We start from the raw sequence: 22,306 nt of genomic DNA on the forward strand, positions 1-22,306 counted from the left end.
AGATAAACTCCTGGGCTCAGTCAGCCGCTTTACGAGAGACTCTCACGATCTTCACAGCTCATTCTGAGACTCTCATGTAAGTTGCAAATGACCTTCTTATATTTGTTAGAAAAAGGGTTGCAGATACTTCAAGGTTGATTAACTGCTGAAAGAAATTATTGAATTTTGTTGTTGAAAAGTGAGTCTACAGGGATTCCTACTTTTTTAATTCCAGTCCCCATTTGATGCGCTTTTGGCCAGAGAAGAAACTAGGGACAGGGGCAAAATTTTAGCTCCTGCTCAGGGCCCTAGATAGGTTTCATTCATTTTCTGACTTAGACAATATTTTTTGATCCATGAAAGAAAGAAATTGGATACAGTAGCTCTAAAGATATTTTTTTTAATTAGTAAGTAGTGACTAAAATTGTGAATAGCTGTGAATAATTGTGCTTTATTGTTGAAGCAGTTGTATATTTAAATGTTCTATAGTCAGTAAGATTCACTTAGAGTTGTCAAAAGAATCTAAACTCAGATACTGATCCGTACTAAAACTAGTATCAGAACTAGATACTCATTTAAACAAATATCGATAATTAAACAAAATCATAAACAGAACAAAATTTGGCCTTTCCAGAAAAACATTTGAATAATCTTGAGCTTTAGCAGAACTAGTGCACAAAGTACTATTATTTTGTGTAGAAATCGTCTAATGTTTTAAATTTTGACCCAAAAAAAAAAATCTATTCTTACCATGGCGTCAAAATTGGTAACGAGATTTTAATATTTTCCATAGTATCAAAAACAAGGTTGAAATTTTAGAATAACACTACCAACCACTGTGGCTGTGTAAACGCAAGCAAGGGAGACCGGGGATTATATTGACTTAGTTCTTGGTACTACTGTGTGCAAAAACGCCCATTATGTAAATTAATGAATGAATGAATGAAAGTCAACAGGACCAATGATGTGGTGTTTAGTATAAATAAGAAATGCAATCATGGCACTGTCAGTAAAATAGGCAGTGTGTTGGAGGAACAAAAACAGAATTCACTGTAGAGTGTGGTACTAATCATAGACCTGACATAACGTAGATCATCCCTGGTGCAATATTGTTTGTCCATATAACAGCTGTAAATATTACATTATTATAATTAAGACTATAAGAGTTTTTTTTGTTTTTATTATTATACGTCTGTGCCTAGTCTGTGTTGCAACACTGGACAATTTTTCTCTTATCCTATAATATAAACTCATAACTGTCTTGTGTATTTTGCCCTGTTGATCCGAGTTCATTCTGGCTCTGATTCCCTAGAGGATCCTGGCATTTCCTCTGAGCCTACCTAATGTATTAGAATGCCTCGTTTCATGATCCGTGGTGACCAATGGATTTAACACAACCTTCACACAGCTGCTTTTCACTCCTACTGTGCGTGTTGTGCTTATGCTGCCCTCTAGTGGTCTCATCTTGTAGTGTCACTCAGACCAAGTTGTTCTACCATTGGTTGTTCGAAATAAAAATTAAGTACTTGCATTGTTTGTGGATTCAGATTAATGAAAATCTTGCACCGTTCTCTAGGTATTTAACAATTGAAAACTAAATATTATCATACACATTTGAATGTGCAAAAGTCCTCAAAATATCACCAATAAACAGGAAGCAGAAACCCACAAATAGAAGGAGAACTATCAGCTTACCTCTTTGTATAAAACTCAGAGAAGAAACATTTTTGCTTGTGGAAATTAGCAGTACCAGTCCTTATTTCAACTCAATCATCAGTTGTTGTTTGTTTAATCCATTTGATGCAAATATTATTTTTTGTAAAGAGTACAATTGATACAAGGGTCTTGGGAAAGTAGGATTTATTTATTTTCATCATTACAAATCTATAAAATACTAATGTTCTCCAATAAAGAATATGGGAAAGTTTGCACATGAACTGGAATCCATAAGAAATACATTCACTTCTTTAAAAAACTAATGCATTTTGACTCCTTGTAATTGGATTGCAATATATTTTTCACTTTTAGTGCATCAGTTGAAAAGGTAAACTTGAATAAATGTACAATACATTATATGTGGCACAAGCAGATTGCAATCTGAAATAAAACGGTGAAAGAAAAACATGTAGTGCTGAAGAGATGAGAAAAGAAAACAAAGATACCTTTTGAGGAGATATAGAAAACAAACTGAGCACATTTTAAAGTCAATCTGGTCGACAAAATGGTACTTCTTTGAATGGAGGTTTAACAAAGGATGGAAAAAAATATAATTAATCTGATGTGATGACACAAATCAAGAGAAAATGATCAGAAATTATCAAATACATTGCCAATCATAGTTCGGAAAGATAAAACTAGAGGCTAAAGGATGGCAACAGGAGCGTGTAAACATATACCGCTTACATACAAGACACTGGCTCGGTCTTGGGCAGGTTCATAAAGTGACATAAGGCCCGTGGGTAGAGGAAGGAGACGTTTCATGTCCATCAAAAGCTTTGAGCATTTCCACTGAACAAGAGGCGAAGGCAGAACTTCACTTACTGTTGATCAGGTCGATGCATCCTTGCAATAGAGTGGCATTATTCTGCACACACGGGGACAACGACACAGTTAGACAAGAAATGATCTCATAGTCATTGAGATCCAATTGCTTTTAGCCAATAATCAGCTGGGGGCTTTAGACTGTGTTTGTGTTAAAAGTCTGTCTTGTTTATGTTCATGAACCTTAATAATAAACGCCAATGCATGTATTTATGATAAGATTAAATTAACTGAACTGATCAATAGAGATTAGGGCTGCAACAGGTTAATCGATTAATGTCAAATAATTGATTATTGAGGTAATTGTCAACTAATTTAGAAAATGGAATCATCTTTATCTGGACTACAAACAGACTCCAAAACACGCCATGTTCTGAGGTGTTTTATGACTCGTGCAAAGCTGGAATTACATCAAAACACAGGACACAAGTACTTTAAGCGTTTTTCATTAAAGAAAATACTAGTTTATCTGTAAAAAACTCAATCTAGATGACTTCAAGCATCTTAACTTCATCTGGATAATCGATTAGAAAAATGATCGTTAGTTGCATCCCTGAATATGAGGAAAAGCAAAAAAGTGATACATATTTTTCCCATATTTCCCAGCAGAGTTAGAAATATAACCTTTTCTTTTGCCAGGCAGACAAAGCGTTCACCTTGACATGTTTTGGCTGCAAGTTGCCAGCCTTCTTCAGAACTTTGTGATTGAAGACAGCTGAGCGCAAGCAGCCGAAACATGTCAAGGTAACTTCATCTCCCTAACGCATTGTCTGCCCAAAAGAAAGTTATTTCTGTGTAACGATTGAAGACAAGGACATTATACAGTTATACAGCGGATGCATAAAACAAGCTGCCCCTTTCTCAGACTGACCTAGGAAATACAGGCTCTTACTATTGAATCTCAAGAGCAGAGGTGGGCAAAGTATTGTCAATATGTTGATTTGAAATCATGCAATTTTAGAATATAGAGTATATCGTCTATAAACACTAAACAACAAAAAGCGGTTTCATTTGTACAGTCACACCATATATTTGTGCTAAATCGCAACATAGACATCTACGGGAACATTTTTGTACAATTCTGAGTGCAAAAACATTGGATTGTCGTTATTGGAATGATCCTAAAATACTGCTCAGAGTTTTGAAGATAAGTAAAATAAAAAAGAAGACATTTAGGCCTGGGAATTGTAACCAACATTAGGTTTGTTTAAGAAAATGCAGGCTTTTTAGAAATACTTAATTCTCATGAGTTTAATCTAGGATAAGGCAATGTTATGCTTTAACTGTTTTAATCGTGAGCGGAGACATGGGCCGGTTCTTCATTTAGGCCCATTTTAGTGAGCTCGGACTTTGTGTTAATAAAAAGAGAACAAACCCATTGCCTCTGGGTGTTTGCAATAACCACTGATCAGAACATTGTTTCAACAGAGACAGCTCGACACTCACCTTGGCATGTTTTATTTCCAGCTCAGCCATCTCTATGAGGTTTTTCCGAAAGGCCACCACACGCCTGCCCTTGAAATTTGTCAGTTCTAGAGAGGGAAACAACAACATTTAAATAGTGTGCGCCTGAAGATGTTTTTGTACCGCATTAAAGACGCAGACCTCTTTTTCCGGACTCGGACAGCTTGTCAAACTTCTGCAGACTTTGCTGCTGGTTCTCCTCCGCCTGGGGAACGTCCTTGCTTTTCAGTCTGGCCTTGTCCAGAGCCTTGTTAGAGTTTTCATAATCAGCCAAAGCCCTCGCTCGTCTATACAACAGGTCCTGCACACAAGATCACAGTTACTCCAGCGCAAGAGGCAAATGTTAAAGAGGAAGCTTTTGTAATTTACGGTCCAAAGTTTAAGGGAAATGTTTTGATTCATTTAAAGATATTTAGTTTAGATTATAGTATGTACCAGGTTGTTTCTGGAGGTTCGTGAGACCCTTTACAGTTTGTAGTAATTTGTCGCAAATGTAATGTTTTTTTATCTTTCTTTGGGTTATTCTTAATTATTTACCTTGTTTAAATTATTTTACAGTTATACGGTTTAGTGTCATTTTGCCCTAATTTAGGCCTACTACAGTCCGGGTTTACATCTGGTGGTACTCGGAGAACCACACATCATCTCAGGTGGTACTTGGTGTGAAAAGTTTGAGAACCACTAAGAAAAAACGACAAGACTTCCCGGGGAATTGAAAAAGACATTGATTAAGAATTTGAGTATAACTGTAGGATCTAGTATTCACAGACCAACGACAGATGAAGTTTTATGTCATCACAGTTGAGCGTTTGTAAGTATCTTTATGCGTAGATGGAGGTTCTGGAAATTTGATGGATTTTAACATGAATATTGCACAAAGCGGCAATAAATTTTGCAATCTCCATGGAGACAAGCAGTGGACTCCACAAGACCAAATACTAAAAACATTATTAAATGAACAATATGAAATGTAAGATTGATGCACATATACCATACTGTAGGGCATTCCTGGCAAAAGCAATAAAACATCTTGGACCTTCCACTAGGAAAGTTACACCGATACGATTAATGTACCTTGTCATTTTCATTCTCACCTTGGCAGCTTGAATATCTCTCATGTAATATCTTAGCAGCTCAGTCAGTTTTAGCTCCTGGTCTGAAGCTACTCTTCCCTCCACTTTCTATAAAACACAAAGGCTTTAGTGCATAAACCAAAACATAAAATCCTCATAGTGCAGATATATACATATTTTGTACGGCTTAGACTTACTCTTAATTTTTCAAACAGGTCAGACAATTTCTCTAAGTGCCTGAATAAAAAAATTAAAACAAACATCGTCATTTTGTTTTTCTGCATACGCTTTGCAGTCAAATCATTTAAACCTCCAAACTTGCTTTTTATTTGCCGTGCTGTCGTCTGCTGAAATGCTGTTTAAAGTTGCAGAGATGCGAATATAGTCATCAGCAATATCTGTTGAAAGAAATAAAATAATACAATATAATTTTGGACCAGTGTGTGCCAAATAATGCGTGAAACGTTTGCCTTACTTTGGTGTGAACGGGTCATTTTTTCAGCTTTGGCAGTGGAGTCTTTAATCTTGCTGTAGTAGTCGAGCAGAAATGTCTTCTCCTGTTCAAAAAAGTCATCAACTTCCTAAAAGCGACACACAAAACACAAGGTTATAGATTCTGAAGTGTGCTTAGTTACACAAGCGGTTGTGACAAACCTTAATTCCTGAGATTAGGACCTCGTCTGCCGATTTGACCATGTTTTTAAAGAAACCTCCAAACATTTCCTTTGCATTCTTCCTCCTCACAGTAAGCTGCAAACCAAAAAGGAGAAATATAACATTACACTAAACATATGTTTAGTGGAAATTACAAGCCTAGCGGTTCACAAATAAATACTACAACCCGAAATCCTAAGAAAACTATAGGTAATCAAGTCTTAGTCATGTCAATCTTTGATCCCGTTACTAGTGACCACAAATGCTGATCATTGCAGGACTGAGGTCATGTGTCACAACTCTCCAGTAAACTCCATTTCCTCTGTTTCCAGCTCACAACCAGGGAAGTGTAGTCAGCATTAATGTGGGACTTACATCCTGGTCATACTCTAAGAAAATCTGGAAGTTTCTGTCTTTGCTTAAAACTGGATGCGAGGAGAGTCTCTGTAGGAAGACTTCGTGGACTTGCACGGTTTTCTTGAACACAGCCAAGTATTCACTGAAAAGGAAATAAAACTGTTTTGAGGAACAAGTTTTATGTAAAATGTTATGACTCTTTAAGTTAGTGTTGTACTCACGCTTCCAGTTCCTGTTTCATTTTGGTATACTCCTCCTTTGTCATGGTAGACTCGCCTTCTCCGAGTTTATGCATCTTTTCACGAGGGCCTTCAAAGTCAGGTTTAGGCGGGGCAGGGGGGATCTTTTGGGAAGATGGGTGTTAAAAGGAGCACTCGGAAAATGTTAATACAATATTTAGCTTTAACTTACAATGAGCCCAGCATATTCCTCTGTCTCCACCAGAGTGTCATGTAACCAGATAAAGTCTTCATGCTGCCTGGGAACGGAGAACTCAGGCTTCTGGAAAGAGCTCAGTGTTGTCTAATAGAGGAAAATGTTTCATATGTTGTTAGGTGCAAAGAGAATACATTACAGCTGTTTAAAATAAAATATAGACATTACCTTTGTATGGACAGTGAACTTGACTTTGTCCCTTTCACATAGCGCATCAGGAATGTCAATGAGAAGTGAAGCATCATGGTTCAAGTCCACTGAAACCGAGCGAATCTGAAAAAGAAAAACAAGACTGTAGATCTACTATAAATAAAATAAAAATAATTCTAACATTTAAGGCCGTCACTGTTAATGACTTCAGTAGTTGACTAGTCAGTGATTATTTTTAATTCATTGACTAATCAAACAGTGATTTCTATTGTATATTGCGATTTTTCAACACAATGTTAACCAATGATGTTGAAATATGTTGACAAACGACAGATAGAGGGTATTTAATTTATTTAGGGTGCATTATTGATGCATTTGTATATTATAATGTTTCTTTGTTATAAAACATGTTTTAGTGTTGTGTATGTATGTTTACAGTCTGTATAGTCCACAATCAACGATTGCAATGATCAAAATACATTTACAATTATTTCAATAGTCGACTCGTCAGAATGAGTCATTGATTAATCGTTGCAGCCTTGCTATTAATAACAATGTAACATAACAATTGACCGTTAGAAGATAATGAGTTACATATACCACAGTGAGACTTAGCTGAACTCCAGTATTTAAAATTGGACAAAAGACAAATGTATGACATATAATTTAAGTCAGCTGATCGAAAAGTGTTTAGCAAGTGAGATAGAAAAGCGACACCGTGGCTTATCATAGCTGATATGCACTGCCTTCCAATGCGCAAGTTTACTTAAAAAAACCTTTAGGATTAACAGTCTGACAGTTTATCGAGCGTTGAATTATGTTATTTCATTGCTTGCGTTTGGCTTTTTATTGGTAGCAACTTGTGGCGATAGTAAGTTAGCTAAACATTGTTGGCTAACCGGGAGCTACAAGTGTTGGATTTGTTGCAATTTGCATGGTAAAAAAACGGCAAAACTTACTTTTTCCTTATTACTTTCGTCTAAAGTGGATGTCATGCTGGTACAACACAGAAAAGGGTGTGTAACAAAAGCAGAGGAACAGCACAAATAGCCGAACTAGCGTTAAATCCAGGAAGCGCTGCTGTTGGAGAGATGCCTGACGAGAGCTGTCAACTTTTTTTTTTACTCTCATTTTGATGACGATCACGGAAGATAAAGTCCCGCCTCCGGGTCAATATGATTGGACAGTGACAAGCTCAGAAGTGCAGCGATTTGTCTGAAACCAAATCAATCATATTCCACCTTTAATTTAAAGACGATACCTTTTAGTATGTTCAATATTTTCAATAAATAACGCGTGTAATTTAGTGTCAACAACAATAATGACATTTTTTCTAAGAAGGGATACAAATATAAAAACAATGCTGTATAATAAAGGCTAGAGGGACAATAGTCTGTTGCACCGGCCATCTTGTGATTGTAAAAGCAGCAAACGTGTAATTAGTAAAACATTGAAGAGATAATTGTGAGTATTTCAACAGTCGGAACATGACTGCTTGAACCGGATGTTGGTTGAAGATCTCACCGGAGTACTTTTTCACCATTTTGTAATAAAGGATCTTTGTACATTTAATTTTTGTTCCCCACACGGTCAAATATAAATGACGGAACAATATTTTATGGGAACTGTAGTTTTTGCCATCACAGTTAACAGGATAATACCTGCACAAAAAACTACAAGTCCCATATAACAGAAACGTGTGCAACGGAACGAGCGCGTCGTTTGGAAACTGTGTTTTTCGAAGACTTTTCTTTTGGACATGTCCAGACAAAGTGCTGAAAACGAAACTACCTCAAACCACGTAATTATCCCTTGAATCGGGCGGTTTATTCCCACTTTCAAGCATCAACACAACAATAAAAGACTCCCTTTGTTGTTGTTTTGTTTTCGGGGCTGTTGTGTGTAACTTTACGGGAATGTTCGCCTTCAGAAATGCTACTCTTGTGGGCATTATTGCACAGATGCCTTGTTGTTGTGCCTCCCACCTCACAGTGACGCATTTATCTTTGTGTCAAGGGTTACAACAAGCCGCAAAGAGACTCAGTCCGTACAGCGCAGTGGACACGGAGCGCTACTCTTCCCTGGTGAAGTCTGTCATGTCCAGAGTTAGCTCACAGACACCGCTAACTATCCAGGAGGAGGATGACCACATGTATGGGCCCGTTATCAAGACCCCCCCGCCGATTACACCCACGAGAGGAGAGGAGAGGACCCCCAAGGTGCTCCATCCTCTTTTTTTAGAGAGGTCAAGAGAGGAGGATGAGCAGGAGATGGAGCCAGGAGCAGGACCACCAACTCGGATCCACCTGGACAGGGGCCAGGGCAGAGGTGCTGTGCCCAGTGTGACCCGCATCATACAGCAGACTATGTCCACGGAGCAGATCTTTTACCTGGAGAGATGGAAGAGGAGGATGGTGCAAGAGCTGGGAGAGGAAGGCTTCAAGGCGTACAGCCAGAGTAAGGATTGTTTACTTTGTTGTGTGTGCCTTTCAGAAATCAACTTGCGCACTATTATCGTTATTGACACCGGTTAAAGTTGAATCGAACTGATCGAAATTAATTGTGAGTCTAATAATAGTCACAGTGCTCAACAAAAAGAACAGGGTAATACAAATGATACTTTATGTGGTATTATAAATATACAGAAGTAATTATGTTTCATCTTAAATCAGTGCTGTTTTGGGCAATGTAGGTGACATTTGTACTGAAAAATGTGTATAAAAGAGATTCAGATTCTGCCTTCTTACAATTATTACCAACAGCAGAGCTCAGAGAGTGAAATTAAGCTGGGAGAAAATAAACTTACTGAAATTAAACAAACTAATGATGGTCCTCATAGCCTAAAAACAAGCCCAACATAAAATGGTTATATAAATTATACTGTTGGCTTGTAGTATTGTCATAGACTTATAGAAACAATTGTATTTAATCTGTGACGATTGCTTTTTTGATCCACAGTTTTTTTTTACTATAAATATTGTATTAAATAAAACTATTCTTGCCACACATTTTTTCAGTAATAAAAATAAAGGAATATCTTATCTTATCTTAACTTGTTTTGGCTTGTGATCCTGATTGAATTCCGGTGTTGCATTTTTATCTGCTCTTTTCTTTCAGACCTATTTCGTCAGGGTAAGACATTTCATTCAGCTTTGGAGAAGACCTTGTCATCTGGCGTGAAGTGGACCGACCGGGACCCCTCTGAGATGTCCCAATTCCCCCCTGAGATCAGTGGTTACATGCAGAGCGTCTCACACATCCTGGACGATGTGAGAGAAGTGCGCGCCATAGAGAGCACTGTCCAACACCACGCTCTGAATTACCTCGGCATTGTGGACTGCGTTGCTCGCTACAGGTAATTTAAAATCAACAGAACAATTTACACGGTTAATTTGAATACTTAAATTAAGATTAAACGTATATTTTTATTTTATTGTTTCTAGTCTGTGTGATGGAATATATGTACGTTGTTTGAGACAATATTATAGTTTCTGAGTCAAAATCAAGGGCGCAAATTTAGATTTTTTTCTCTAAATCCTTAATTTGCGTGGTTAAATGCAACGTGAAATTCAACACAGACATTTTTGCTAATAGTTTTTAAGTAACAAAAAAACGGAAACCACACTACATCAACATGTTCACTTGTCAACAAAATTCAAATGATCACAATTCAAATGAAAGCATCGACTGCAATAATTTCTGCATGACTTGAAACTACTTGTATACCTGTGTCTTTTCGTGTATAATGAACTACTTTCATTCTACAGGGGTGTCCTGTGCGTTATTGACTGGAAAACGTCCGAAAAACCTAAGCCCTTTCTTGGCAACACGTACGACAACCCAATCCAAGTGGCAGCCTACGCCGGAGCGCTGAACACCGACGCCAACTACAAATACCAGGTGCTTTATCTACTTGGATTTAGTATTTCTTAACACACCTTTTGAACTATATCGTGATATACAAAAACATTGAAACTACTCTATGCCACTGACACAATAACTCTTAAGCAGTAAACTCTTTGGAGAAAATGTATTGCAACAAATAAATAGGAGAATGAAACCCTTAAGTACTTGATGTTAATTATTCAACATTTACGTAACACATAACAAAATAATCCCCACTAGTGCAAAGAAAATATACACATGGTAAGTATTAGAAACCATAAAATGTTGTTCCCGATTTAATTTACTGAATGATAAGTTGATGTTGTAATTATTGAACAGGCCTTGTCCCGCATTTGTTCATTACAGAAACATGTCAGTAATAAATCTATTTGTTCATATTGCAGGTTGAGAACGGTCTTATAGTTGTTGCCTACAAAGACGGCTCACCGGCTCACGCACATCAGCTGAACTCAGAGCTGATGATAGATTATTGGAAAAACTGGCTGATACGGCTTGAAGATTTTTTTGAAAAGAGGTACGGAAAAGTGTTACAACAATGTAATATGTATGATTTCACATTTCTCAGGACTCTGCTCCCCGTTAATGATCGCTAACATCTTCACGTTTAATTTCAGGTCTGCTCAAGCCACAAATAACTTATAAGATGAGGTGTGGACAAGCTCGATTCTATTGTGAAGAGACTTTTGTATGAAAACTAGGGTTGTCAAAAGAATCAAAATACAGATACCAACTGATGCTAAAAGTAGTATTGAAACTAAAGATACTCAAGAGTTTTAGAAATGATTATGATCTTTATCAGAACACGTAAAAGACCACATGGTAATATAGTAAAGAAACTACAAATACTTGGTATTGAACATGACAGTTTATAGTCTTAAAATAGTGTGTCAGAGTTTCAGATTTAAGCCTATTCTTTAGCATCACTAGCAACGCTAATGCAAATGCACCATTATGTAGCATTTGGTGTGAAGTCAAACCAAGCTTCTCTATGCAAGGGTTCTTCAGTAAATTCCAACCCTTTGAAAAGCTGATGGGAGACTGGATTTTCCTCTTCAATGAAGCAATAGACTGGGAATTCCTCAGTTAAAAAATATTTTTGCCAAAGCACTGAGCACCATTTTGGCATAGCCTTTTCCTCTCTGTTCAGGGGCAGTGTACAACGTCCACATAGCGCAGGATGCATATGTAATCCAGGACACGGGCCTAACTTCTGCATCCAACTCTCTTGTGTGTTGGATGCAGAAAGTTTCACAACATGTTTTGAATATTCTGCAGAGTCGGTCTTTTTATCCAAACTTCCAAGTGTTATTGACCATTTCACTGTGAGATACGTTCAAAGAGATTCCAGCGCTTAAAGAAAATCATCAGAGTGCTTTTAGTAACATTATGAGAAATAAAGATATAATGTATGTTTTAGCAGTTGATATCATGGAGATTGGACACACCTTTCAGGATCATCATGTGACACACAGACACACATTTTCATGAAATGTGCTTTTCTGATGCCACTGCTGTAAACGTCTGTTGTCACAATCAGTGCCAACCTAATATGCTTGATTATTTAAAAATGTATGTGTGTTTTATTTTGAATCAAGTGTAAAATAATTAAATATGTAAAATAAACTTAATATCAGTCCACATTTATTGTTTGTGTGAAAGTGCCATGGTGTTGTTCACATATTGTTGGATTTACCTACATTAGATAAAAGTTCTTTGCCCAATCAAAACATATATAGTTTCTTATGGTTTCTTCCAATTTTGCTTCATCTTTTGCAAAAGCGTGTATGTCTTTGAACAAGTCGCCTTTCTGGACACAGAAGGAAGAAGTTTACATTAATGTGACATTTGCATTGGTAACTGCTGCAGCACATATCTGTTCACAAATTGATTTGCAAATGAAAACACTAAAGTCAGGCCATTGGACCACAACATACTTCAATGGGTCTGACTGGCTGTCCTTGAGCTGTTATTTCAGTTTCACTTCTGCAGTTTGTAGTTGCTCTGCTGTCAATTCCATTGTATGTTTTTGTGAGTTACAATCATGGATCTATTATATAATATGAACATATTCATTCATTCTAATGTCAAAATTGAGAAATTACAAATGCGTATTAGGGCCACTTATAGAAGGGGGAAATTTGAGTTTAAACAATTTAAATTTGCCAGGAAAAAAACATGCAAATCTGCCAGAAAAATACATGCAAATTGTTCATTGGCGCATGTTGCCAATAAATGATTCCACATTCCTCAATTTGGAATCCTGCTCATCAAGTGTTTAATGAAACCATAACTAACTTAACTCTACCAACAAGCATGAAACAAGGCATCATAACATTAATTCCAAAGCCGGACAAGGATATTAAGACACTAGAAAACTATCACTCACTTTTAAATAATGATTCTACATTTATAACACATATACACACACTAAAGGACTAAAAACAGGATGAAACACAGTTAATAGTAAAACACAGTCAGGATTTGTCAGTTAAGATCTTTTTGGTACAAGATCTTTTGGAGTATTAACGTCAAGCCACACTGCTCTGTAAGAAGAGTCTTCGGTGAAGCCCAGGCTCTTGAACAGTTTGTAAGAGACTGTGTTGTCCTGCTCTATGAAGCAGTAGATTGGATACCCTTCAGCATAGAGTCTCTTTGCCAACGCACTCACCAGAACTTTACCATAACCTTTCCCTCTATGTTCAGGGACAGTGTATAGTATCCCTATGGCACAGTAGTCATAGACCAGGATCCATGACACGGGCTGGTCCAGTTCATCCTTAATGCAACATGTGGGGAAGTTGGAAATTGAGCGTTTAATGTTTCTGTAGGCTCGCTCGTTTCCGCCAAACTTCCAAGTGTTGTTCACCAAATCGACGTGAGACAAGTCGAGCGACGTGATCCTTAACCCAAGCTCTCTGTGGGGGAAAAAAAATACATTTGCATATTTGTTTATTTTGGCTTTATTTGTTTCTTTTTTCTCCTCGCCTATGGGCTTTAGACAGGACCGTTTTAGCGTGGAATGGGTATAAGAGAAGGGAGGACACGCAGCAAATGCAAGACACTTTCATTCATATAGCGCTTTTCAGGACACTTAAAGATGCTTCACGGTATCAGTAATTCAAATCAAGGGTTTAATTTGAGGCTCTTCATTGGTGGAAACGTTACATAGTAGGATTTTATTGATGATTGTGAAACCGGGCAAATATTTATCTATAAATGATAAAGGAAAAGCTATTTTACCCATCAACAGTTGGTGAGTTCAAATCACTGATGTTGGGCAAATACAACAAATGAACTGCTGCATTTGTGTATGTTTTCTGGTTTATATTTTTCATAGCAGAAACTTCCCTGATGATGGGTTCATTTGAAGCATCAAGGCCTAGAGAAACAGCAAAGGGAAACATTTAATTAGTTTCAATGTTATGGACTTTTTTAACCATCAAAAATGTAGAATGTGTTTGTTTCTAATTGTCAATTCTTAATCTATGACAGTGGTCCTAATCCTTCATTACTATGAAACTCAAATCTATACTGGATCTAATACTGGTTAAGCTTGTTGTAAAATATGATTTATTATGATTTGCATTTGCAGAGATGTACTGTATAGATTATGATTTAATTCATATTTATAATACATGTTTATCAGTTACAAAGCACATTGGTTATAATTTGATTATATATAGACAGAGTGTTTTTATTTTTTTCCTACCATTTTTCCAACCATAACAACATGAACATATGGAACTATTGAGATAAATCTTACCTGCAAATAAGAAGTTATGCCTCCAGTCAACAGTATTTTCCAACATCATCCTGAAGATTTGCTCATCCATGCTGAAGATTGTCACTTTTAATGTGTAATCCATGACGTGCCTATTCTGTCACATGTAAAGTATAAAATGCTCTGGCTGCTTTAATTACAGTTTTATACCTCTGGACTGTGAACTTACTGCGAGGTCAGGTCTGCAAATAATGACTTTAAAATCCGGCCACGCATCGACAACTACCTCCAATATTGTGGGTTTCCCCCTGTTAATGCTGTGCAGAAAGCCATACACCTATGAAACAGAGTGTGAAAGATTGCTTTTCTGACAAAAAGTACAATATTTACTCATCAGTCACATTTCACAGTATTGTTTGTTCTAGCATTAAAACTCCAAATAATCCTACATGGAATAGTTGTTCAGCATACGTAGGTGATAGAGCTGCATATTTAAAAGAATATTCTGTACAATATGAAGCATTTATTTTATATAATTGCTATTCATTGCCAGTTCATGTTTGATGCTCAAACATTTGTTTGTATATTATTATTATTATTATTATTATTATTATTAATTTTACAACTGATAAGTATTGAATAATGACAATGGTCCATGTTAGTTTGTCTCTATTGCTTTGGGTTGTTGTACAAGCCATGAAAACATTTCAGTTGCTGCGTTATCTTATTTGGGAAGTAGATATTCTACATTTATAATATGATAACAATAAATACCAATGCTGTTATAAACGTTTGGGGACTTAAATGGTTCTTTACATAGGCTGATTAATCACTGCAATAAAAGTTATGCCATGGCAGCTTGTGCCTTATTTACCTTCAGTTTCCGTACATATGTAAGTTTGATTAGAACCATGTTTTGTGGACGCACATGTAACAGAGTTAAAATGCACTTTATTATGTTAAATGTGAATTTTACTATTTTGTCATTTTATTTTGAAAATACCTGTGCACACTGCGTGTGTTTTTTCCTGCCGGCTTTACTTCCCTCGCAGTACAATTCTACCGCGTGCCGAGGGTAGCCGATATTGCAGTGTGGAGGCATAAATGCTTTAATGTTTTGTTTCACAGACAATAACATTTTGATGACAAGTCCCTGCCTCCTTTGTTCCGTATACGGCGTGCGGTTACACACCCGTTACACACATATTTTTTTCTTGAAAATTTGACACAACTGCATAAAATAGGAGAATCGTGCTGCAGAGGTTATTTTTGTCTCTAAAGTGTTGTAATTTAAACAGGCCATAATTTCCAGACAAAGCCTTAGTCTTTCTGGCATTAAATAGTTTCCAGTTACCTTATAACTTCTTGGAAAGTGTTTCTTGAGGACTTCCTCGGCCACTTGAAGTTCCAGCCCCTCGAGAGTCTTCATGTTTTCACCCAGAACTGCTGCGGTCAAAAGTGCTGAGTTCAATGATTAATCTGACAGGCCGAGTTCCACTGGACATTGCTCTGCGATAAAGTTAGCGTCAGATTCACAGATTCGGACTTCCGAGGTCAATAGCTCCTAATCGCAAAAGTATTTGCAGATCATACTGTAACGTCTCGCTCAAGTTAATAATGAATAATGAATGCCGGTTTAGTGCTCACACATTGTCACTTTATTTATCAAACAGAGTACTGTCGGCCGTAACCACGCCAACCAATATATGGTTATAACGGGAAAAACAAACCCTCGTCTCCAGAGCTCGCTCTTAGCCCCGCCCCAGAGACCGCGCACGCATGCGCGCTGAACTCCACACAATAACAAGGCATTAATAACAGTGTAGAAATGAAAAGGAACATTTAACCTGATCATGTTTAACATTAGGGTCGCTACAATACACATGCCAAAATACTCACATTTACACAACCAAGCGACTACGGCCTGTAAGAGAGTGTCTACAGAGCCGCGAAACTGCCTTGTTATTTTGTTCCGCGGCTCCTGAAACTGCTGGGCTATTTGACCGCGCTGGCTCTGCAGCCACTTTTTTAAGATTAGATTATTTTACACTGCTCCGAATGGGCAGCCAGAGCAAGTGTGGGACGTCATCTAGCAGCCGATAAAACTCCCAAGCTGCTAGAGGGATAATAAGAACCCTGTAACCCACGTATTTCCAGTCAAATCAATAATTCTGGGAAGAATCTGGGTCAGTTTGTTCACCTCAAATTAAATTTACCATACTCTAAAATACATATATTAACAAAGACAATCTAGGCAGAATTTTAAATCAGGTTTTCATCTGGACGGAGCTTGTTTCAGACATCAGAATACAAAACTACAGATCAGCTTCACAAAGAGTGGGTTCGGAAACAGCTTCAGTTTGAATTGGCATTTTAGGGAAACTAGACCCCCAGCACGAGGGGTTGATTGTGGTTTACTGACATTGACAAAATGATAAGCTTTTATAAAATGTGGCCAGGCCGTTCTTTTGCCTCAACAGTAAAAAACACACAGAAAAGTGATTCATTTTCATCCAACTTTATTTCAATGTGGTATGAACTCAATCAATAAGCAATCATTTACTGTATTAAAAATGTTTAGAGTTAGTACAAATTACACTTTCCTCTGAATAAAAGGTATAATCCTGATTGAGTTACGTCTAAAGGAATATTATTGCTCGTCAGTTTGCTCATCCATGCTTTAGCACTTTAAATGTGGCTGGCAATGCAGTATTTCTAAGAGCATTTCTCGTCAAGCTCCTGGATTTCGTTCATCCAAGGACGGCTCCACACTGTGAACGTGCACTGGTAGGGCTGCGAGAGAAGAAGAGGACAATCGTCAAGCCAACAAAGCTAACAAACAGAATAACGTATCATAAATAATCATAAATAAAACTACCTCTGCTGTGGGGTGACACACTTCATTGGTCTTGTTCTTTCTGCAGTTGGTCCTGGCCATTTTGACAGTTATAATGTACTTCACACCAGCCACCACCTTTAACAAAGGAACAGAGAATTATACTTGAGCAGGGTGGAACTTATTGGCAAGTAGTTATACATATATATTTTACATATATACATTTTACTTTTAAGACATATTTTAACTTTAAATGCACACCATAAAACGGATCATTATCAGATTTTTTTTTCCTTTTGACAGTTACAGCTGATATGAGAAATCTGATTTATTTACGATTGTTTTTAAAGAGTAATTTTATTATTAAGATAAGATAAGATAAGATAAGATAAGATAAGATAAGATATTGCTTTATTGTCCCACATGGGGAAATTTTATTGGTGCAACGCAGGTAGATCCAGAGGTAGATACAGAAGAACAGATCACTTATAGGAAGTCTGAAAAACACTTTCAGTAGAAGATCTCCTATAAATAAATAAAAACTCCCATAGACAAATAAATACCATTGCATGTGATCCCGACAGTAATTGCACATGAATATGTGTCACGACAGCACATAGATTGCGCATGAATTTCACAGTAATTGCACATGAATTGCACATGAATTCCAACAGCAATTGCACATATGACAGAATTGCACATCAGTATTAGGTTAGGTCAGTATTGCGACGGGATAACGTGACGATCTCCGGTAAGACGACTGTTCTCCGCAGTTTCATGAGTTCCTCCTTTGTGGAAACGCGGTACGGCGCCGGCCGGGGGGCGGGGCCGGAGCCGGGGGGCGGGGCCGGAGCCGGGGGGCGGGGCCGGAGCCGGGGGACTCAGAGCCAAAACACATCGCAACGACACGACGAAAACACTCAATCCAGCCGAATAAAGTCAAAACAAGTTGATTTAAAGCGATTCCAGTGCGTGTCCCGATCGTTCGTGAAGTTCCTCTTTCATATAAACGTGTATATAAACGTGTACCGACGACACGCCGTACTTTAGCGCGGCCGGAGGGCGCGGGGGGGGGGGCTGGTGGGCTCGCTCGGAGCTAGCTCACGTCACAACAACGCAACGAACGCAACGAAAAACGCTCAAATCCAGCCGAAAAAAGTCAAAAACAGTTGAATTAAAAAAAACTATTCCAGCGCGTGTCCCTATCGTACAGTAAAATAGAAAAAATATACTAACTATATTTACAAAATATAGGAGAATATATATATTATTAAAAGGTCTTCCAAATAGTTACTCTTAAAATCCATTGACGTTACTGATAATCAGATTTATCTATGGTATGTTGCTTGGACTGATTATTCAAGTTTAGTTATGTATATACTTTCTGGCCATGTAAATGTAGCTGTTGGAACAACAAGTACATTTGACCAACAATAGTGTAAATTGAAATAAGGCCCATTTAGACAACTTTTGCTTTTCTGACAGGGTTTTTATCAGCAATTATGAGAGTCTGAATTGTTACTTCCATTTTTAGAATAAAACTGCCTAAAACACATATTCTGTCACGTCACTTGTTGTTGTTGTTGTTGTTGTTGATTTATGGCGGTTGGCATCCAAGTGTTGCATTACCGCCAGACTTTATTCCTCAGACTTTGTCGTAGTCCTCAGACTGTCGTAGTCCGTAAAAGTACTCCTTCCATTGCTTTGGTGTTACAAAGCCCATGAGGTCATGATATGTCTTTGTGACTAGAATAGTTGTTGTTGTTTCAGAGACCAACCGGCTTTATTCCAGGGAGACTCTTCTTCATCTTCCTCTCCTTCTTTGACGTTCGGTGCTTCCACCGTACAGCTTTATTCTTTAGGCTTCATTCTATAGGCTTTAATATGCCCACTGATGTCGCTGCTTGGTAGCCGTGCGTCTACGAGACTGGGCGAGGACAGGAGACCACCCCCACCCCCATCTCGTCACTCTGACTCAGACTCTGTCGTAGTCCGTAAAAGTACTCCTCCCATTGCTTTGGCGTTACAAAGCCCATGAGGTCATGATGTGTTTTTGTGACTAGAATAGTTGTTGTGTCAGAGACCAACCGGCTTTATTCCAGGGAGACTCTTCTTCACCTTCCTCACCCTCTTTGACGTTCGGTGCTTTGGAAGTACAAAGCCCATGAGATCATGGGACATCTTTGTTGTTTTACAAAGCCCATGAGGTCATGGGACGTCTTTGTCGTTTTATCCTTTAGAAGTCCTTCTTCCATCACTTTGGCGTTTCTAGGCCCATGAAGTCCAAGCGCGTTAGAACATCCTCTTGCTCCTCATCCTCGGCTCAGTCTCCAACACCCCCCACCTCTATAAACGTTTACCCAGCCCTGTGCTACATAAGTAAGCAACCACAGCCTGACACAAACCCTGTGACTGGATCGCCAGAACGTTCCGCAGATTGAACTCCCGCCCATTATTCCGAAACCACAAGGCCAACCCGGCCCTTTCCCTATCATAAGCCTCACAGCAAATCAGCACATGCTCGACAGTCTCTGGCACCCGACAGTGACCACACAGACCGGTCGGATGTTTGCCTATCCTACTCAGTGACCAATTGAGTCCAGTATGGCCAATCCTCATGCGGGCGAAGGCCCTTTCCTCCCACGCGTTCCTGCCCATAGACCCGCAAGGACCCACACTACCCTGTATGTGATAGAGATGCCGTCCAGTAACACAGTGGCTCCAAAATTCCTGCCAAAGGCCGACCACATGACTCTTGATAACGGGCTTGATTTCAGACTTGCCCAACTCAACCGCCACATCAATTGATGGCCGCCGAAGGGAATGTTTAGCCAGTGCATCAGCCATTTCGTTACCATCCACCCCCACATGCGCAGGGACCCAAATGAAGGAAACCCTCACATCCTTCCTGGACAGGGAGAGCATCAGACAGAAGATGCCATTCAACACATCCTGTCTGCAATCCGATTTCCCAGATTTAATGCTTTGCAATGCAGAAAGGCTGTCAGAGGCCACCACAATGCCGCAACACTGCAAAGCAGATTCCGCCCATTCCAACGCCAACCGTATCGCTATAAGTTCCGACGTGAAAACAGAAAGGCGATCTGTCAACCTCTTCTTGACCGCTAGCCCCAGGTCAGGCACAAAATAAGCGGCGCCAGTACGCCCACTCTCAGGATCCCTAGACCCGTCGGTATAAATAAACACATCACCTGAGTGCTTATCGATGAGCGCTTGAACGGCAAACTGCGGTGCCCTCCCAGCGACTCCTCTAAGCTTGCCATGCAAGCTAACATCAACAGGAGCCGGGACAAACTTCCACGGAGCTATAGCAGACAGAGCCACCGACGGGCTCACACGCAGATCACCAACCCCCGCAAGCCGCGCCTTCGCATTTCCTACCTGGCTGAAAACCATACCGCCAGCCTCACTCTGCCCCCCATCAACCCTGAGAAAGTCCCTGACCGGGTGAGAGCTCGTATGACCTTGCACATTCACCCAGTAAGCCAACAGAAGTTCTAGCCTCCGGAGCCGTAACGGCAATTCCCCCAACTCAACCTGCAGCGCCGAGACAGGGGAGGTCCTAAAAGCCCTACAGCAGATGCGCAAGGCCTGGGCTTGCTCCACATCAAGCTTCTTTAAGTTAGTCTCAGCCGCAGACATGTAGTCTTGATCACTCCCACAGCTACAGTTAGGCTCTTTGACAATGCCACTGAATTCCACTCCTTAAAGGATGCACTATCCTGTGCAAGCTTTATGATCACCTTACAGTCTCTGCTCTCACCCCGGATATCAATAGCTTCAGCCTCATCCTGCTGCTCATTCCGAGGGTCACGTCACTTGACAATAAGTTCTTGTTATGGTGGTTACGTGTCCCGCCCACGTGACTCACTGCCTGGGACTGAACAAGATCCGACTGTGTTTGGCCCATTTACGCGGTGTTAAGAATGGCCACCCGGATTAAACCAGCCACAGCTACGCAGTTACAAACACTGTTTCTAATTTATTGATGCCATTTTCTGAACGTATTTTAACAACGGCTTCCCTCGATTCTTCCAATTAACCCGCGGGCTAGAGTTGTTTTACCCATCGATCGTAGTCATAAGACACAAGTTAAATCTCAGGAGGTTACTGAGTAGGAATGATGCGAGTTTAGGGACATGACAAATGTCAAAAGCGGCTGACCTGAGACTGAGCCCTGACCACTTCGACCACATCGTTTCTGAACATGTCGTTTTTGGCGAGGTTGTGTTTGTTCACGGCCATGTCCAAAGCATTTCTCATCCCGGCGTCTTCAACGTCAACATCCCTGAGTCCTCCGGGCATCGCGGAGTACGCGCCGGCTACAAGCAAAGCCAAGATAGTCACCGTTATGAGCTTCATCGTGACTCGTCTGCAGCGTCTGGCCTCAACAATAAAAACAATGGCCTGGGCTCGCGGGGTTACGCACAGTGCGTACAAAGCGTAATTACGTAACGTGATTACGTAATCGCTCGACATAAACAGAAATAATCGCGAGGTCCATTTCAACGCAGTATTTATCTAACAGAGATACTAGGGCTCAAACTGACGATTTATTTAGCAGTTGACTAGTTGTATTTAAAATACATTATAACCAAATACAAGTTATGGTGACGGAAGGATAGAAAATATGTTTGCGAATACAGTGTATTGATGAAAATTAGATTTATTTACATTTTCATTTACTAATGACATGTTTTTTGTTATAAAAGACATTTTGTTATTTTGATTTTACAGTGTCTGGTCCAGTTAATAACTATGATTAAATCAACATTAAATGATTTAATAATCAACTGGTCACGATTATTCCAATTACTTGTTGCAGCCCTAACAGATACACAATCGACATGATGGAAGGCACAAGGCAGGCACAGAATCTGTTATTTTGGATCACTGCCTTATTGAGAATAAACACGGAATAAACTAACATTTGGATCACCAGAAAGCCTTTCAGAAACAGAAAATATCACTGGCTCCTGTTCCATCTTATGATATTACATAATAACATACCATAAAATAAAGTGTTGGAGGATTATTCCTTTTTTTCCTGTGAGAAGAAAAGCTGAAGAATTTATCACATCACTTTCTCTGTGTAATCAGTGCGACTGTACATCCATACATTTGACCATGTTTATTGCAATCTGATTTTGGACATTAGCAGAAATTGTT

The 22,306-nt window shown here is 39.0% G+C and overlaps 4 protein-coding genes and 1 pseudogene across 4 annotated transcripts; 1 reads left to right on the forward strand and 4 right to left on the reverse strand.

Moving 5' to 3' along the window:
* Positions 1–1,822: 1,822 nt before the first annotated feature.
* snx5 (sorting nexin 5) lies at positions 1,823–7,774 on the reverse strand. The gene is made up of 13 exons (XM_072437029.1): positions 7,613–7,774; positions 6,672–6,776; positions 6,480–6,590; positions 6,290–6,411; positions 6,087–6,210; positions 5,712–5,807; positions 5,533–5,638; positions 5,380–5,455; positions 5,255–5,294; positions 5,079–5,165; positions 4,126–4,285; positions 3,967–4,052; positions 1,823–2,563 (listed from the first exon to the last, which is right to left on the reverse strand). The coding sequence occupies exons 1-13, from the start codon at positions 7,646–7,648 to the stop codon at positions 2,513–2,515; spliced, it is 1,200 nt and encodes a 399-aa protein (XP_072293130.1). The 5' UTR covers positions 7,649–7,774; the 3' UTR covers positions 1,823–2,512.
* A 616-nt stretch (positions 7,775–8,390) lies between these two features.
* mgme1 (mitochondrial genome maintenance exonuclease 1) lies at positions 8,391–11,455 on the forward strand. The gene is made up of 5 exons (XM_072437035.1): positions 8,391–9,110; positions 9,771–10,008; positions 10,421–10,553; positions 10,943–11,073; positions 11,174–11,455. Exons 1-5 carry the CDS (start codon positions 8,570–8,572, stop codon positions 11,199–11,201), a joined length of 1,071 nt encoding a protein of 356 aa, XP_072293136.1. The 5' UTR covers positions 8,391–8,569; the 3' UTR covers positions 11,202–11,455.
* A 39-nt stretch (positions 11,456–11,494) lies between these two features.
* Positions 11,495–12,602, reverse strand: LOC140351491 (glycine N-acyltransferase-like protein 3; annotated as a pseudogene).
* A 430-nt stretch (positions 12,603–13,032) lies between these two features.
* Positions 13,033–15,746, reverse strand: LOC140351262 (glycine N-acyltransferase-like protein 3). The gene is made up of 5 exons (XM_072437036.1): positions 15,635–15,746; positions 14,510–14,617; positions 14,323–14,437; positions 13,800–13,938; positions 13,033–13,474 (listed from the first exon to the last, which is right to left on the reverse strand). Exons 1-5 carry the CDS (start codon positions 15,707–15,709, stop codon positions 13,048–13,050), a joined length of 864 nt encoding a protein of 287 aa, XP_072293137.1. The 5' UTR covers positions 15,710–15,746; the 3' UTR covers positions 13,033–13,047.
* Positions 15,747–16,782: 1,036 nt separating this feature from the next.
* Positions 16,783–21,570, reverse strand: cst3 (cystatin C (amyloid angiopathy and cerebral hemorrhage)). The gene is made up of 3 exons (XM_072437386.1): positions 21,302–21,570; positions 17,159–17,254; positions 16,783–17,073 (listed from the first exon to the last, which is right to left on the reverse strand). The coding sequence occupies exons 1-3, from the start codon at positions 21,497–21,499 to the stop codon at positions 16,996–16,998; spliced, it is 372 nt and encodes a 123-aa protein (XP_072293487.1). The 5' UTR covers positions 21,500–21,570; the 3' UTR covers positions 16,783–16,995.
* Positions 21,571–22,306: the final 736 nt, after the last annotated feature.

Source organism: Eucyclogobius newberryi, unplaced genomic scaffold (assembly GCF_026437365.1).
Source record: "Eucyclogobius newberryi isolate DKJ021-1_F unplaced genomic scaffold, fEucNew1.0.hap1 SCAF_8, whole genome shotgun sequence".
Taxonomy (NCBI): Eukaryota; Metazoa; Chordata; class Actinopteri; order Gobiiformes; family Gobiidae; genus Eucyclogobius; species Eucyclogobius newberryi.

Coding starts and splice junctions, on each gene's coding strand:
- LOC140351262 (XM_072437036.1), bottom strand. CDS start 15,709: ATGAAGACTCTCGAGGGGCTGGAACTTCAAGTGGCCGAGGAAGTCCTC. Junction 14,618..15,634: donor ACTTTCCAAGAAGTTATAAG/GTAACTGGAAAC, acceptor TCTGTTTCATAG/GTGTATGGCTTTCTGCACAG. Junction 14,438..14,509: donor TTTGCAGACCTGACCTCGCA/GTAAGTTCACAG, acceptor TACATGTGACAG/AATAGGCACGTCATGGATTA.
- mgme1 (XM_072437035.1), top strand. CDS start 8,570: ATGTTCGCCTTCAGAAATGCTACTCTTGTGGGCATTATTGCACAGATG. Junction 10,554..10,942: donor ACGCCAACTACAAATACCAG/GTGCTTTATCTA, acceptor TTCATATTGCAG/GTTGAGAACGGTCTTATAGT. Junction 11,074..11,173: donor GAAGATTTTTTTGAAAAGAG/GTACGGAAAAGT, acceptor GTTTAATTTCAG/GTCTGCTCAAGCCACAAATA.
- snx5 (XM_072437029.1), bottom strand. CDS start 7,648: ATGACATCCACTTTAGACGAAAGTAATAAGGAAAAA. Junction 5,166..5,254: donor ACCTGTTTGAAAAATTAAGA/GTAAGTCTAAGC, acceptor TGTGTTTTATAG/AAAGTGGAGGGAAGAGTAGC. Junction 4,286..5,078: donor GAGATATTCAAGCTGCCAAG/GTGAGAATGAAA, acceptor TCTTGTGTGCAG/GACCTGTTGTATAGACGAGC.
- cst3 (XM_072437386.1), bottom strand. CDS start 21,499: ATGAAGCTCATAACGGTGACTATCTTGGCTTTGCTTGTAGCCGGCGCG. Junction 17,255..21,301: donor TGGTCAGGGCTCAGTCTCAG/GTCAGCCGCTTT, acceptor CCTTTGTTAAAG/GTGGTGGCTGGTGTGAAGTA. Junction 17,074..17,158: donor TGTGTCACCCCACAGCAGAG/GTAGTTTTATTT, acceptor CTTCTCTCGCAG/CCCTACCAGTGCACGTTCAC.